General features: G+C 39.4%; 2 protein-coding genes across 2 annotated transcripts; one reads left to right on the top strand and one right to left on the bottom strand.

The window, feature by feature from the left end:
• Positions 1 to 549: 549 nt before the first annotated feature.
• On the top strand, positions 550 to 9910 carry LOC116308434 (folliculin). Its single transcript, XM_031718850.2, has 20 exons — positions 550 to 884; positions 998 to 1074; positions 1396 to 1474; positions 1911 to 2044; positions 2533 to 2655; positions 2884 to 2949; positions 3040 to 3076; positions 3198 to 3291; positions 3713 to 3780; positions 4591 to 4683; positions 5034 to 5094; positions 5214 to 5263; positions 5890 to 6003; positions 6501 to 6554; positions 7187 to 7297; positions 8038 to 8069; positions 8158 to 8213; positions 8735 to 8837; positions 9006 to 9068; positions 9657 to 9910. Exons 1-20 carry the CDS (start codon positions 816 to 818, stop codon positions 9790 to 9792), a joined length of 1620 nt encoding a protein of 539 aa, XP_031574710.1. The 5' UTR covers positions 550 to 815; the 3' UTR covers positions 9793 to 9910.
• Positions 9911 to 10601: 691 nt separating this feature from the next.
• LOC116308435 (uncharacterized) lies at positions 10602 to 12685 on the bottom strand. Its single transcript, XM_031718851.1, has 3 exons — positions 12208 to 12685; positions 11714 to 11802; positions 10602 to 11245 (listed from the first exon to the last, which is right to left on the bottom strand). The coding sequence occupies exons 1-3, from the start codon at positions 12603 to 12605 to the stop codon at positions 10905 to 10907; spliced, it is 828 nt and encodes a 275-aa protein (XP_031574711.1). The 5' UTR covers positions 12606 to 12685; the 3' UTR covers positions 10602 to 10904.
• Between the last annotated feature and the right edge of the window lie 3638 nt (positions 12686 to 16323).

The following is a 16323-nucleotide window of genomic DNA, read 5'->3' as shown; positions in this document are numbered from 1 at the left end:
CTTCTTTTCTTCATTTCTTGGTTATTCTCTCCTTCCCTGCTTCCTTCCTTCCCTCTTTTTTCCTTTTCCCTTCCTTCCTTCCTTCCTTCCTTCCTTCCTCCCTTCCCTCTTTCCTCCCCTTCCCTTCCTTCCTTCCTTCCTCCCTTCCTTCCCTCTTTCCTCCCCTTCCCTTCCTATTTTCTTTCTTTTGGTTACTTTCCTCCTATTTTTGTCGTTCCGGTTCCCTCCTTTTACTTTCTACAATTTTCTCACCAATTTTTCAAATCTCTTTTTCGCACTATAATCTCCAAGTTAATTTTGGATTTTATTCATTCCCTTTTTTCTGCCCTGTTTTTCAGTTCCTTCCCCCCTTTTTTCCCCTATATTTCACCTATTCAAGTCCCGAATTCAAACCCCTATATAAATTCTCAACTTTTATTTTCTTTCGGCAAAATCCTAAACCTGTGATTGGGATACCTTTGAGTTGTCTCTGTAATCCTGGGTACTAAGTTTAATCGCGTGACATGACTCATGTCACGCTATATTCAGTCACATGACAATCATGTTGGAATAGAACAAATACGAAAAGTAAAACAGAGCGAAAAAATATCTAAAAATTCCTGGAAAATATCGCAGAATTTTATGTATTCGTTACAAGGACCTTAGGAAAGTCGCAAAGATTAATTCTCAGGTTTAAGAAACAATTTCTTTTCGAGATTTTTGCCTGTTTTTTCTTTAAACCTGGATGTTGTCGTTGGGTCACGTCTTCATCTGCACGAATTTAGAGATTTTTCTTCCATTATGTTGTTGTTGTTGTTGAAATATTCGCTAGAATCATGAATGCTATTATTGCACTGTGTCATTTCTGTGAATACCATGGTCCTACGGTGCTATTTTGCACTCAGGTAAGAAAAGAATGCTGATATTTTTGTACTACACAGTAATTTTTACAAAAACGACAACCTTTGCGAATTCCTTTCTTACATAAAAACAGTACTTATTTGTGTACAAATTGTAGGCGTTTCACTGTGAGGAACACGATCCTATAGGAGCTGATAATCTTTCTTCCTCAGACTGTGGTTCTTGTGCTAAAAGGTGAGATCAAATACAATTCACAAAATTAATGTTGAGATGCTGTCAATCATATATATATTCCCATAAAATAACTTTTAGAACGACTGGCATATTACCAGTTAGTTATCGTAATGAAAAGTTTCAACTAAGTTGGGAAAAATTTGGGTTTTAATGGTTTGTGGTGATGCGGTAAATTTGGATTATTTTTGGTGTGGGTTTCAGTAATTTATATTTTAACTTGTGGTATTCCATATTGTATTATCATGAAATATAAATATCATCATTATTATTATCATTATATTATTATTAGTTCACATGTATTTTTTTTTACGTTTCTGTAAGGTGTTTTAGTCGTTCAATATCAACAAGTACATCCGAGGGAGCAAGTAACAATACGACACCCAAATCAAGCCAGTGTGAGGTAATACACTTAGCACAAGTAGTCACGGACACTATTTCTCATTTTTAAATTGTCAACCTATATGAACTTGCTTCCCAACAGTAGGATCGAACTTCAAGAATCAAGGATAAGGACGCCAAAATTATGATACGAGCATATTTTCAAAACAGTTAATTTCTTGTGCGTACCATCATTCTTGGCATTGCTAGTCTCTCTAGTATAACAGCGACGAGAACAGCGACGCCAAGAACATCGACAATGGCAAGCGCACAAAAACCATTTTGAAAACTTGCTTGCATCATTGTTTTGCCATCGCTGTCTTCTATGCTTGAGCTTTTTCATTTTTCTTTTAATATCATGCATGGTCATTTAGACAAACATTTCCCAATTCAGTATTGACATCTGATTTTATGTTATTAAATTATTAAGAGTATAAATGAATCCATTTTTCTTGTAGGCATGTTACTCACTTGACTCCACTCATTCTGGATACATTAGTATTGACAAAGAAGCCCACATCAGTTACTATAGCAACCGTAACCCAGGGCAACAAGAGTTATATAGTATTGTCAGACAGGCATGTGTTCGAAGGTATCATCACATATTTTTATTTTGTATTCCCCAAAAAAATATCCATAAGCTCTGATGATCTAGCAATTAGAAAGGAGGAGTTGGATGAAACTAGCCACCATGGCACTATCTATGTAGTCCAGCATAAATATGTTATTAACCAGCCAGAAGGTCCGGATATAGGGAAAAACTTTGCCCAAGGTCTTGAATACACTGTCCAATGTCTTTTTTCAAGTCTGTGGGCACAGTTTTTCCCTATCTAATTAACTGACTTTAGGCTGGTAAATATCTTATAATGGTCCCTAATCGATAGAGAGTTGTTAAAAACCATGAGTTTATCAGTTAAATAACTGTCAATAATGTACAGTAAATCCTGTATAGATAAAGTTGGTATTGCTAAGTATTCACATATTAAACTCTTTTCATGATTCTACCCCATGGCCATGCAATATAGTACACCTCTCCTTTAAGCTTCCTTCTATTTTTCTTTTCCTTTCCATCTAAATTAGCTTGAGTTGTGAAGTTTGTCCAGGTCGTGAAGGACCAATGTTCTTTGGTGAGGAAGCAACAGGATATGTCTTCACACATACTTTCTTCTTGAAAGACAAGCAGTCCAGAGGGTTCCAGAGATGGTAATGTGCAATTCCTGAATTGTATAAAATATCAATGACATATGCATGTGTTGTGTGCAGTCATAAGCTCAAAGGATTAGCATAATGAGTCTAGAAAAGCGTCGGGACAAGCACAATGCAACAGAGATCTTCTCAACACTATCTGCATCTCTCCATAAATAATCAATTATTTTAAGTATTTTTTCCATGCATGTGCTTGACATGTTCTTCCATTTTTTCATTATGCAGGTATAGCATTATTTGTGTGATGAAAGATAAAATTTATCTGATAAATTCTTGGCCATTCCTCGTCAGGTATGTTATTAATAGATCAATTTAGTTCCGTTTTCCAATTTTCCATTATGATAACATAATCGTCTAATAGGTATTAATTTTGTTTATTAGCCATTTTCGAGAATTGATAGATGAACTGCAAGTTAAGGTTTGTTAACAAAATTCATTTTATTTCATTGCATTAATGGTACTAGTTTCTCTGGATCCTGTAACAATGCTACCAGATGTAAGTTTTTCTTAGTACATTTTTTGGCATTATTTTCCTATAGTCGAATAAAGTATATGAATCAGAGCAGGCAGAAAGTGCTCAAAAAGGACAAGGATTGCAATCAGGTGGAACTTCAGGATTTGTCCTTACTCCAGGTACTAACGACATCTTTGAATTATTATTTTGTAAATTTATCTTTCACAATTTTGGATTTATCAGTTTACATTTAACCTAATCTTGCATGTATGGACCAAGGGCGGATCCAGGGGGGACAAAGGGGGGCTGAAGCCACCCCGGCCCCTTCAGCAGAAAAAAAAACTGAAGAATTAGATGCTTTTTTTATTGTTTTCCATTGATGGAAGTTAGCCCCCCCCCCCCCCCCCCCCAATTTTGGCTGGATCCGCCCTTGTGGACCAATTTAGGTTTTTTGATCCATTTGTATCCATATATTCATGTGTTTCTTGTGATACTCTAGAAAACGACACATGCAGGTATATGAAATGGGAAATATTTATCCCTAAATTAAAAGGACTCAGGTGCATATTGTTGTTTGATGACGTGTTTTTCCCATTGTAGACCAGTTCCGTAGGCAGCGTGGTGGGCACAAAGTGTATCGCTCCATATCAGATCTCTTAAAGGATAAGGTATTTGTGGTACATATTAGGAATAGTGTGACAAATTGGGTTAACAAACGTAACTATCTCCCCTTCTTTCTGCCCCTCCGCCCCCCAATCTTTGCCAATTTTTAATCAAGACCTAACCCTGCTTTCTTTTAGTCAGCAATTGGTGGCGGCAATTTAAGTCAAAATTGATATCAAAGAAAAGAAAAAAAAAGAAAATTTAAGATTCTTGTCATTTGTGGTAGCAGCTAGTCTCCCCAGCAGCTGTTCTTACTACTCTTCCCAGTAGGCCGAGGTAGTCGTGATTTTTTAATCGCCTTCGTAGCGTCTGTTATGTTATCCGCAAGTACATTTCAAATCGACCACGTGATGCCAATGTTGTACCTCGAGGACAAGTTTTTTACACCACGTGATTAAAACTTGACTGAATTTTGATCACGTGGTGTAAAAATATTGTCCTCGTGGTACAACCTTGGCATCACGTGGTCAATTTGAAATGTACCTGCGCATAACATAACAGACGCTACGAAGGCGATTAAAAAATCACAATTACCTCGGTCTACTGGGAAGAGAAGTATTGTCATCGCGCAATGCTGACTCTCCACTACACACTCCCCATTTGTGGAGAGCGAGCATTGCATGACGACACTACAGTAAGAACAGCTGTAGGGGAGATTAGAACTAGCAACCACCTCAACCCCTCTCCCCCCCCCCCCCCCCCCCCCCCCCCCCCCCCAAAAAAAGAAACTCTTGGATCCACTTGTGCTTCTTTTCATGTACTGTGCAGCATGTGCGAGTGAGTAAATTGATCCATGAAGCCTTTGTTTCATTTAGAATCTTTTTGCAATGTTGCATCAAAGATTTGCATGGATGCTGAAAGCTTGTGGTAATCGCATCTCAGAAAAACTGTTGGAAGGTCCACCAAAGGTAAGGCATACTGTATTGCAGTTACATTACAAAGCCCAAAATATACTGCTAGTAAATTGTGGATCTAAGACAGGATCAGTGGATTCATGTCCATGCACTTATCACCCTAATAACAATAACAATGATTTAATACTTATATGGTGCAAATTTGCATGTGAATATGATCAAATGCGCCCATGAGGGAATGCTTAATTTTTAGTAGAAAAATTAAGAAAAATGAAATCAATTGAAAATCCTCCATGAAAGCTGGCCTAACCTCCCTTCTGAAGAATCTCCCATCCTTCAGCACAAGAAAGATGTGTTTTATAGATTGCCCAAGCAGTAATTTCATATTGTCATTCTGTTCACAGGAAGAACTTCTTGCTGACGATCATGAGTCAGAATTCACCTCAGATTTAAGTGAACATGATGGTGAGTCATCTTCTTTACTTTAATTTACAAGTCAGATTGTTTAATATTTTCTTATTTCACTCCCTTCCAAAACTCAAATATGAAATTTATAGCAGTTGTATGTTCCTGTTTATTAACAGAATCAAGTGAGCCTGTTCCTCTCTTTACATCACTAAGACACATGGTTAAGGTAAGTCTAGAAGTCATGACAAGGATGACTGTGTAATAGAGCAGTGCAACCATGACGTCATAAAAACGAAGACAAAGGCGAAATTTGGACAAACAAACTTACAAATTTACTTTCAGCAGATAATTTTCACAGCCAATCACAGTTGATCTTAGTTTACATGGGTTGTTATTGTAACTTTAAGTAAAAATAATGAAATCAGTTCGTAGTGGTTAAACAGAATGCAAGGTTTGTTCGAATCTTTAAGCTATTTTAGAATCAGTGCGCTGCGCTATAATATATTGTAAAAGGACCTAAAAGCATTAAATGACCCTTAAAGGTGAAGTCCGTCCCAGTTGAAAATATCAGAGATACTTGAGTCTTATTGGTGAAATTTTTTTTACTGTCAAACAGGGTGCTCAGTTTAGCAGCACCTCCAGCAGGGGCGTAGGCAAGGGGGAGGCCGAGCACCCCCACCCTTTCTATTCGTGGCAACAAAGTGGTGGCTTTTAAGATTTTCCTTTGGAAAATCCTGGCTATGCCTATGTCAGGCACCACTTGCCCAAAGCAATTTTCTTTGTGGTAACCATTTCTATGACTTGGTGGAGAGAGGTGATGTGAGAGCTGAGTGGGTTATTTTATATTTTTAGATTCTTGGCACCAGACAGTTTCACATGTTAGCATATCATGTGATTCAAGGCAATCAACTTATTGTCAGGGGTAGGGACAGGAAGACTGTTGCATCAGCATTGAATGCTCTCAAGGTTAGTACTTGTAAATGCCTTCTCCTGCAGACCATCCCTATGCCTAGGAAATTCTGACCCCCTCCAGGGGACGGGGTGGTATAGATTTGTTCTGGAACCACACAATATACTCTCCTCAGACTAAGCCTTAACCCCCCTTGGAAATTCCTATCCCCCTCCATGGGGGAGGTATGGATATTTTTGGAAACTGTACAATATACCAGGGTAGGCTTATCTATAACCCTCACCACCCCTTGGGAATTCTGATCACCCTCCATCCACTGGGGAGGTGTGGATATATGTTCTGGAACCATACAATATAGATCAACATCGCTTGGAAATTCCAACCCCCCACTCCATGGGAGAGCAACACATAACAGCTTCAGGTCAGACATTCCGTTCCTTCCAGGAAATTCTGATCCCACTCGAGCTCCATGGCCATGGGAAAGATATGGATATTTTTGAAAACAACCCAAAATGTTAAAGGCTTTAATATATGCTTCTTATTTCATTGTTAGATTCTCATTCCTAGTGGCTGTTGTAATTGCATCCCATACAGTACAGAGTACAAGGTAAACTCCCTTTTTTCACTGGCAAATGAGACAAACACAGATAACAACACTAAATATGGTAGTTTGAGAGACCCAAAGTGTCTTCCAAAAATTCCCCAGTCTGTTTCCCCCCTCAATTAACACTAGTTCATGCTTACAATTAGCATTGTGATGTTCATTTGATAACCATTATCACAATAGTTCTTGTCAAGCTGCTTTGTGAATTGATCTCTGGTTGGCATAGTGATGACTATAACTTACGTCACAGCAACTAGTGCAGGGGCAGATCCAGGGGAGACATGCAGGGGGTGCGCACCCCTCCCACCTTGCTTCCACCTTGTGCCCCTACTTCGAAGACAACCTATATTGTTTTTTCCCTTTAATTCTAAGGGGTGCACCCCTCCCTGGGTTAACTTTGTGTGCAGCACCCCTCCCTGAACAAAATCCTGGATCCACCCATGTAGTGCTATAAGCCGACCCTGAAAATATGCCTCCCAACCATGAACATTGAGTTAGCGCTTATTTCCGAAGGTTTATGGTATGCATACATATATTCACATCATTATAGGCCACTATGTTTCATGATTATAACTGACAGCAGATCAATGCATTCAATGGTATGTCATTAATGTTTTGTCTACATATTTTTGTAGGATTCCTGGAGATGTAATTTTCTTGGTTTGGCCCCAAGTGTAGAGATTCCTGTCCACATTTTGTCTTCAGATCTTTTTGTTCTCTTGGATATAAATCATCCAATACATCATGTATGTTGGTTAGATGTTTATCGCTTGTGCAATCAACCGTTCCCATTTATTCATATATATCTATCCCATCCATCCATCCTTTTTCCTATCCAATTGATCATTTATCCACCCACCCACCCATTCATCCACCTATCTGAACATCCATCCATTAATCCATCCATCCGTCCATCCATCCATCCATCCTTCTTTCCTTCCATCATTCAATCCACCCTCCCACCCACTCATCTGACCATCCATCCTCCCACCCATCTGACTATCCATCCATCCACACACCCATCTGACCATCCATCCACCCACCCATCTGACCATCCATCCTTCTTTCCTTCCATCCATCAATCCACCCTCCCACCCACTCATCTGACCATCCATCCTCCCACCCATCTGACCATCCATCCATCCACACACCCATCTGACCATCCATCCACCCACCCATCTGACCATCCATCCATCCACACACCCATCCACCCTCCCACCCACTCATCTGACCATCCATCCATCCATCCATCCATCCATCCATCCATCCATCCATCCATCCACCCACCCACCCATCCATCCATCCATCCACTCTCCCACCCACACATCTGACCATCCTTCCACACACCCATAGGCCTTCCATTCATTTGATTTGTTCATTCCATTCATCCGTTCGTTCATTCATTATTCATTTATTGTATTTTTTTCTTTATACAAATTGCTTTCCTAGTTTTTATCCTTATATTCCTCTATTCATTTTTTTACAGATCACAGAGCAAAGTGAAAACTCCTCAGACAGGTAAGCCCTCTTCAATTACTGAAAGACCTCAGTTATGTGGAGGTGCCCCTAACAAATCTATGGTACTGTATTATCTTTATTTTCTCAGTGAAGAAACTTTTACCGACTATGATTTTACAGTTTGTGGAAAAGAAAGTGCGCCATGTAAGTCCTTGAAATTATTGATATCTTGATGAAAAAACTTTTACCAATTCCCTGAAACAATATCTGGGCTGATCTAAGTCAGGGCACCACTAACTCACAGATCGAACCCTGGAACAACCTCTGGGTTTATCTAAGTCAGGGCATGGCTAACTCACAGATTGAACCCTGGAACAACCTCTGGGTTTATCTAAGTCAGGGCATGGCTAACTCACAGATTGAACCCTGGAACAATCTCTGGGCTGATCTAAGTCAGGTCATGGCTAACTCAAAGATTGAACCCTGAAACAACCTCTAGGCTGATTTAAGTCTGGGCATGGCTAAAACTCAGATCAAATTGAAATTTAGCATGTTGGGGTTCGCAGAGGGAGGAAAACCGGAGTAACCTGGAGAAAAATCCTCGAATAAAGGGAGAAAACCTAACAAACACTCAGGGAAATACACTACTGCTACACGACCCTTGATTGTGAGAAGACATGAAGCGAGAAAGCGTCTACATAAAATCTATCTTCTTCATTTTACAGCCCCAACAATCTTACATAAAATAGAACACTGTCTGTCAATTGATAATATCTCTGACAAAGTGCTGGAGCAGATGTTGCTTTGCCTGAAAGAAGAATGGATGGAGTAAGTAATCTAGCTTGATATACTGATCGCAAGATCTCAACAAAGTAACGAATATAGTTTGTGTCAACTTTAAATTCAAATTCAAGCTGTCAGTCACTCTGTTCTTCCAAACTATGCCGAACTGTTTCATATACAATGAAATAACGGTATATTTTTGTCTTTATTTAGCAAAGTGAAAGTTGTTTTCAAGTTTGCGAGGTCAGGGCCAACAAGCAAGGAAGACAAGGAAAAGTAAGATTTACTTGCAAGATTTGAAATGAAGAGAAGAGAAGGGATGTGAAGTCTACTGGGAAAAGTCAAAAGAAAGGAAAAGAAAAGGAAGGGAAGGAAAGGAAAGGGAAGTGAAGCGAAGTAGAGTATTGGGCAGGGAGAAGTGTGTGGACCAGAAGAAAAGTAAGGACGAAAATAGAAAGGGAAGAAAAGAAAAGAAAAGAAAGGGAAGAACAAGGGAAAGCGAACAAAAAATTGAAATGAAAGCTGAAGGGAAGGGAGATTGAGTTAGCAGAAAAAAGAAAAGGAAAAGAAGAGTAAAGAGAGGGAAAGAAAAAGAAGGGAAAAGATGTACAAAGAAGAGCCAGATAGAAGTGAAGGCAATCTAATGGAAGGATCTGGAAAAAAGGAAACTGAAGAAAACAGAGAAATTAAATGGAATGAGAAAGAGATGGAAGGAATTAGAAATAAAAGGAAAAATATATATAATCCATATATCGTAAATCGCAGTAAAGCAATACATTTACAACATAAACAATTGAGATAAATAACTAGTTAGTTAAATAAATACATCAATTTATAAGTGTGCTCTTTTGACTTTTGTTGCAGACTACTTCAAGTATTAGGCACTAAACCAGAAGATGAAATCGTGCTTAAGTTTTGGATGACAGGCCTGAACCGTCAGTACCGCAACCATCTTCTAACCTGCACAGGAAATAGCCCCTCGTCCCCTCCCCCCTCGTGACAAAAATAGAACATGGGGAATCTCGACGAAACGCATGACACAGGCAGTGTATAAAATATTTGTATATAATGGTACCCGTTTAGAAATAATTTAAATTAATCAGTGATTTTTGAAATAATGTTTTTTCGTGCTGTTGTGTTGTTTATGTTGTTATGTTTGTGTCCTTTTTGCATATCAAGTTTTGCTCCATACATTAGTGTCAAAGTTGGAGTTGAGAAAGGTCACCCCATATATGGAACCATATAATTCAATATTTGGATTGCGGGTCTTTACCCTGAGGTCAAAGATGGCGGACAAGCGTGTTCGTCGGCTGGCGAAACGGGTGAGAGACATTTACTAGCTTGGCGAAGACGAAAAACAAGAAAAAACTACAAAAAAATACGAAAAAAAAAAGAAGCTTCTCCTCAGTCCCTTATTTTAAGACCGGGAAAGAGAGCTTTGACACTCATTGTTTGATATGTGAACGGGATCTACGGGATCTAGCATAATATTTATATCTGGGGGAGGGGGCTGTCATACAATTAACAGATAAGGGGGGGGGGGGAATAGGATGGTCTTGAATGGGATCATTTGAATTTCCCACAAGCACACACAAACGTAGAGGGGGTGGACTAAACATTTTCATACAAAAGGGATGATAATAATACTTTTTTTTTGTAATACTAGTTTTGATTCATACCATTCTAGATATAAATAATGAGTGTACCATAGTACCATATGCACTAATCAATTGAACTTTCGGTTCCACGGAAAAGGTTTGAAATTAACCCTGTAATCTCGGAGATCCGCATCCATTGATCAACGCTAAATCATGCAAAGGACATTTTTAATGCGGAAAAGCGATGCACACATTTCTCAATAAAAGTTGTAAATTTTAAAACTGTGCATACGTTCTCTAGCATGATTATAAACAATCTTTACTAAACTCACAGCAATTTTACTAATATCTTTATGAAAAATTTGACTGCAAACTCTTTTTTCTAAAACGAAAAAATAAATCAAATTTTTAAAAAATTGTTAGCGTGACGTCACAGTAAAATACCTCCTCAATACAAAACAATACTAGCTATGAATTACAGGCTTGCCCCCTGGAAGCCTACTTTTCTGCGCAATCAGTTCGATCCCTTCTTTTTAGCATCGTCCCTTCCCTGCTTATTGGCATTCATCGTGTCATCTCTCTCTTTCTTGGTCCTCGTATCACCGATATGAATACTACCGTCTTTGTTCTGCTTGATGCGAAAGTTCTTGTATTGTTCTCTGAGTGCGCTGATTGCGCCGGCAGTTTGCGCATCGGATTTCGAGGTGGCGTCTTTGTTGGCTTGGCGATGCGCAGGGAGGTTTCCACCCACGACGTTCTTTTTCTTCATATCTTTGTAACTCTTGGCGAAAGATTTAATGGCGTCGATAGTCTTTCCTGGTTGTGAAACCATCTTTTTCGCAAGGGTGCCAAGACCTTTGGAAGAGAATTTGATTTGATTATAGCTTTTAATGCAGCTTTAGATTTAAGGTATGAGTGTAACAATATAATTGCGGCGTATGGACGATATTAATGTTAGGGGAGCACGGATGGTGTACGCTACTATAGTTAACTATGGCGCTACTAATGCCCCACCTCTCACCGCACCGTTTTGGATAGTAGCCATGACGGGAAACTGGATAATTTCTCATGAAAATCAGATTATCAATTGTTCCTGCCTCCTGTCATGGCTGCCACAACGTGATGATGTAAAATAAACCTGGCATGTGAATGGAGATGCTTGTTGGTTCTCTCCTGTGCTTCGAGTCCTATTTTCCTCCCGCCGCAAAAATCAGAGCCACATGCTTACGATGTATTCATAAAATCAACCACTATTCATCCAGCCTTGTATGGATCGGTAGAGTTTAAAAACACAAGCGAGCCTTCAAACTCTAGTTCTCTTACCAGTTCTGTGTCCTGTTTCATCTCTGTCTCGGATCTTTCCAAAATTGTTGACGTGAGCTTTTGTCTTACCAGCAGTGATCGTCGTACCTCTGAAACATGAGAGATCAACGTCTTTATCAATAAGAGATAACTAGCTAAAAACTAGTGTGAGCTGCGTCGGTGTTTCTAATGAAACAGTAATGATAAAAAGGTAAATTATACACCGTGAAAAGATGAAAAAACGTACTGACGTTTCGGACGCTAGTCCTTCGTCGGAGTAAAAGCTGTATCAATAGTGTTCTTTTTAAAAAAAGCAAAATTCCTGTATCGAGCTTTTTTTTTCTTGATTTGAGGTGTTTTCTCCGGTAACTCTGCTTTTCCTCCGCTAAATTACAGCTAGCCGTGCCGTGACTGATTAGCCCAGAGGTTATTTTAGGGTTTGAAATAGCAACACGAATTTCGACAAGTATTCTCTTGAATCTAAATTGGCTTTGTGTGGGGAAAAAACCTCTAACCTTTCGGTTTTCTTGATGCTAACTGTCTTTGTCTTGCTGGGAGAATTATTGCTGGTTTTTCGACTGCCACCCCAGAATCCCCCACTAGTTCTTCGAGTAGAGCTCCTCCGTCGACTACCCGCACTAGTTCTGCTTGTCGATCGAGTCCTACTAGTCCTGCTCGTTGATCTAGAGCTGCTTCTCCTTGATCCACCGCCGAAGATCCCTCCAGTCCTCCTAGAAGAACTCGTCCGTCGACTACTGCCACGCGATCTCCCAACAGACGTACTCCGTGACATGCTGCTAGAACTACTGCTTCGTGATCTTGACCTTCCACCAAACCATCCCTCGCATTCTCCTAGAGCATCGAGAGTAAGGATAACCACGATGAGAAGAGCAACGATTGTGTAAAGTCTCATTTTTACGCCTTAGTTGTGCGGTACCCTCTTTACTCGACGGTTCTGGCTCTGGATCTTACGCCTTTTATAGTTAACTGTACCGGACGCAATAATGAAATGACGTGTACTTTTTATCTGGATTTTGTCAGCCAGATTATCTATCATTGATTTGTTATCATACCGATGAGCATACCAAGCGCCTGCTGCGTTTTCGTAAAAAATAAAACAGTCTAGATGTTCTTTTTGAGATTCTTTCTCATTATTATTATTATTTATTTTATTTCATTTTATTTTTTGCATTTTTCCGACGGCTGACAAGAACGGCGGATAAGGAAAAAAGAGCAAAACATCGGGAGAAATTCGACTATTTATTCCGTTCAAATCGTAGAAGGGTATTTCATCCAGGAGTGAAACTTGAACCTGTCTGACCTTTACGCAACCGTCTTCACACCACGTTTCTTGCTCAAACGCGCTTCGAGCTGAAACTGAACGACCGACCGGAACTGAGTCACTAGACGCACCATCCATTCTACAAAATTCGATCCATTGACAAGACAATCTATTAAAATTCCGAGTTTGGGACACTGCACGTTAAAAACTTAACTAATTATTTTATATTGCGCAAATATCGATATAAAAGTTTTCAAATGCGCAAAGTGAAGTATCATCCATCTTAGTAAATGCTGAGTTCCGGTGTAAAGCCTTAAAATCTACATCATGATACGCTTTAAATTCCCTGGCTCCATGTGCATTTAGAGAAAGTTTTTCAAGTGGTTGAGAAGCGCAAACTGGGCGTTTTCCTCGGCAGCCATGCCCGGCAGGCATGTTTCATGCTAACTACAGTGCACGCGTAAAATCGTATAACATTGGCATTCGTTTCCAAACTAAAGCCGTTATTTCTCACTGCGCACTAAAGAAACAACGGCTCTGGGAACGAGGTTGGGTATTTCCGCAAATCGTTGCAGAAGACAAGTTGCAAGAAGAGTGTCACACTCGGCATTGTCTGTTTTTTTTTTTTTGTTTTTTGTTTGTTTTTTTTCCCCCAGACGGTAGCAAGTTGCAAGCAAAATTTGCCTCGGACAGATCAAGATTCCCACTTTTCCTTTCTCGTGATCGGCAAACATGACCACGTTTTCATCGCTTTCTTACTATTTCACTTTACATTTTGTGGCAGAACTTCTCACCAAAGACAAATGACGGCTTTAAAATGCATTTAAAATGACGCAGCCCGTAAAGTCCTCCACTGCATGTAAAGCGCATTGAGACAATGTGAAAATGCGCTATATAAGAATCACATATTATTATTATACTCTTACGTTTATCTTAACTGTCGAATACTGACCTCTACCTTGTGTTTTAACCCCTCTTAGCATAAATTTAACGAACATTAATTTTAGTGCGAGCGGAATTTTTCGATCAGTATACACAACACGTGATACGTAAGAAAGCAGCCTCAAGGATTTTTTAATAAAACTAGTTGCAGTATGTCGTACATTCTGTCAGTAGTATAGGGAATGGGGGTTCCAGCGCAATCTCGACACGGGCAAGACCCGCGTCAAAAATCCACCTACGGACGACCCCCACTCCAAGTGTGGTTGAGGGCAACAGCGCACTTAAATATGTTAGTCTATATATGGAGTGCGAAGAATGTAAGAAGTTCGTTAACGACTTTTGCATAATTTGTCTAAGACCTAAAGTTATCATACCTAAGCCAGAACCCTTTTGGTGTTGTGGTAAGAAAATGCAAATAGAAGACGACACGTCAGCACAGTGTTACGAGTGTGGTAAGAATATTCGTAATGCCGTACCAAATGCTACCAGAGAGCAGTATTACGCCAATGGAGGTCGTAAGAAAACGCCATATAAGAGAATAAAATACTTCAGGGACTGGATGAGTCATATCCAAGGTTTACATCCGATATATTTAGACAACGAAGTAAAGAAGAAAATCATAGACCATTTAGAAGAGCCAACCCCACAAAGTCTACGGAAAACGTTGAAAAAATTAAAACTAGGGAAATATTACCAAGCTATTCCCTATCTTTTGTCTGAAATTACCGGTAAGTCTATTCCTGAGGTTTCTGATATGACAAAAGCCGAGTGGATGTTTTGTCGGCTGAATAAGGATATTCCTTATTATCCTGACGTAATTTACGAAATATTTTATAAAATAGACCCCAGTCACCCGCTGTTAGAATGGATTCCGAGAAGATGATTTTACACAAGTTTTTTCACATTTGTGTAATATTTTGTGAAAACGATGCAGGCTGTGTAATATTTTGTGAAACTAATTTGCATATGAACCAGACAGCCGGCGTTCAATATGTAAATAGAATCCTGTTTTGCTTCCGAGAAGATGATTTTACACAAGTTTTTTCACATTTGTGTAATATTTTGTGAAAACGATGCAGGCTGTGTAATATTTTGTGAAACTAATTTGCATATGAACCAGACAGCCGGCGTTCAATATGTAAATAGAATCCTGTTTTGCTTCCGAGAAGATGATTTTACACAAGTTTTTTCACATTTGTGTAATATTTTGTGAAAACGATGCAGGCTGCGTAATATTTTGTGAAACTAATTTGCAAATGAACCAGACAGCCGGCGTTCAATATGTAAATAGAATCCTGTTTTGCTTCCGAGAAGATGATTTTACACAAGTTTTTTCACATTTGTGTAATATTTTGTGAAAACGATGCAGGCTGCGTAATATTTTGTGAAACTAATTTGCATATGAACCAGACAGCCGGCGTTCAATATGTAAATAGAATCCTGTTTTGCTTCCGAGAAGATGATTTTACACAAGTTTTTTCACATTTGTGTAATATTTTGTGAAAACGATGCAGGCTGTGTAATATTTTGTGAAACTAATTTGCATATGAACCAGACAGCCGGCGTTCAATATGTAAATAGAATCCTGTTTTGCTTTTTTCAAAGCAGATGTTTACTGAGCAAGCTTTCTTTGAAGCTCTTCTTTTGCCTCCTGGTAGATCTTTTTGCGAGATTCCTCGGAAAGATCTTTTACGACTGTTTTTTTGTTCCTTATGTCCGACTTTAGTTTCTCGTATTTGTCTTCTTCGGTCAGAATAAGCGAGAATTCTACGTCGTCTATCTTTCTGTCACGCAAAGCCTTTGAGACAAGGTCGGTAATAGTATTTACTTTAGCCCTAGACAGAGCTATTGTCGTGTCATGCTTGGATATTTTCGTGGATAGCTTTTTCATAATACCCGTAGCAACAGCCGAGATAATACCACAGGCTGCCCCAACGCCGGCCAAAGGAACTCCAACGATTATTCCCGGCCCAGTAAGCGAAGTAGCAACGCCGGAGCCCGTTAACACAACAGATATAGACCCCAAAGTTATCGAAATCTTATGTAGCGTACTCCGGGCTCTAACGTACTTTTTTCTAACTTTTTCATAGTGTTTTGCCTGCCCTTCCAAGTAAGCCAGGATTAAGTTCGCTTTATTCAGACGAAAGTTTTCGGCGTTTAGTTCGTTAGGTGTAGTATAGGGAACATCTGGGTACAACTGAGGTGCTGATGGTATAACATCCATTATATATACTAATGTACGACGCTTTTGGGAATGATATACAGGAGCAGCCACATCACGACAACCGGGATTACTGGAACTGGAGGGCCTTTAGGAAGATGTTTCCGCATGCAGACCCTAGTAAGTTCAAAAGGAGACCCGATGGGATTTACTTCAACGGCTCCAGGATGTACAGCAACGAGGATT

The sequence above is a fragment of the Actinia tenebrosa genome, unplaced genomic scaffold (assembly GCF_029948245.1).
Source record: "Actinia tenebrosa isolate PJP-AT-01 unplaced genomic scaffold, QUT_ActTen_1.0 PGA_scaffold9__36_contigs__length_13948895, whole genome shotgun sequence".
In the NCBI taxonomy this organism is placed as follows: domain Eukaryota; kingdom Metazoa; phylum Cnidaria; class Anthozoa; order Actiniaria; family Actiniidae; genus Actinia; species Actinia tenebrosa.
Note: the sequence above shows the minus strand (reverse complement) of the source record. Positions and strands in the feature narration are given on the sequence as shown.

Bases quoted from the DNA above. Each gene is read 5' to 3' on its own strand.
- LOC116308434 (XM_031718850.2), top strand. From the start codon at position 816: ATGAATGCTATTATTGCACTGTGTCATTTCTGTGAATACCATGGTCCT. The intron at 2,045-2,532 runs GTATCATCACAT...CATCTAAATTAG, and splicing joins AGACAGGCATGTGTTCGAAG to CTTGAGTTGTGAAGTTTGTC. The intron at 6,004-6,500 runs GTTAGTACTTGT...TTTCATTGTTAG, and splicing joins CAGCATTGAATGCTCTCAAG to ATTCTCATTCCTAGTGGCTG.
- LOC116308435 (XM_031718851.1), bottom strand. From the start codon at position 12,605: ATGAGACTTTACACAATCGTTGCTCTTCTCATCGTGGTTATCCTTACT. The intron at 11,803-12,207 runs GTTAGAGGTTTT...CTCATGTTTCAG, and splicing joins AGCATCAAGAAAACCGAAAG to AGGTACGACGATCACTGCTG. The intron at 11,246-11,713 runs GTAAGAGAACTA...TCTCTTCCAAAG, and splicing joins TGAAACAGGACACAGAACTG to GTCTTGGCACCCTTGCGAAA.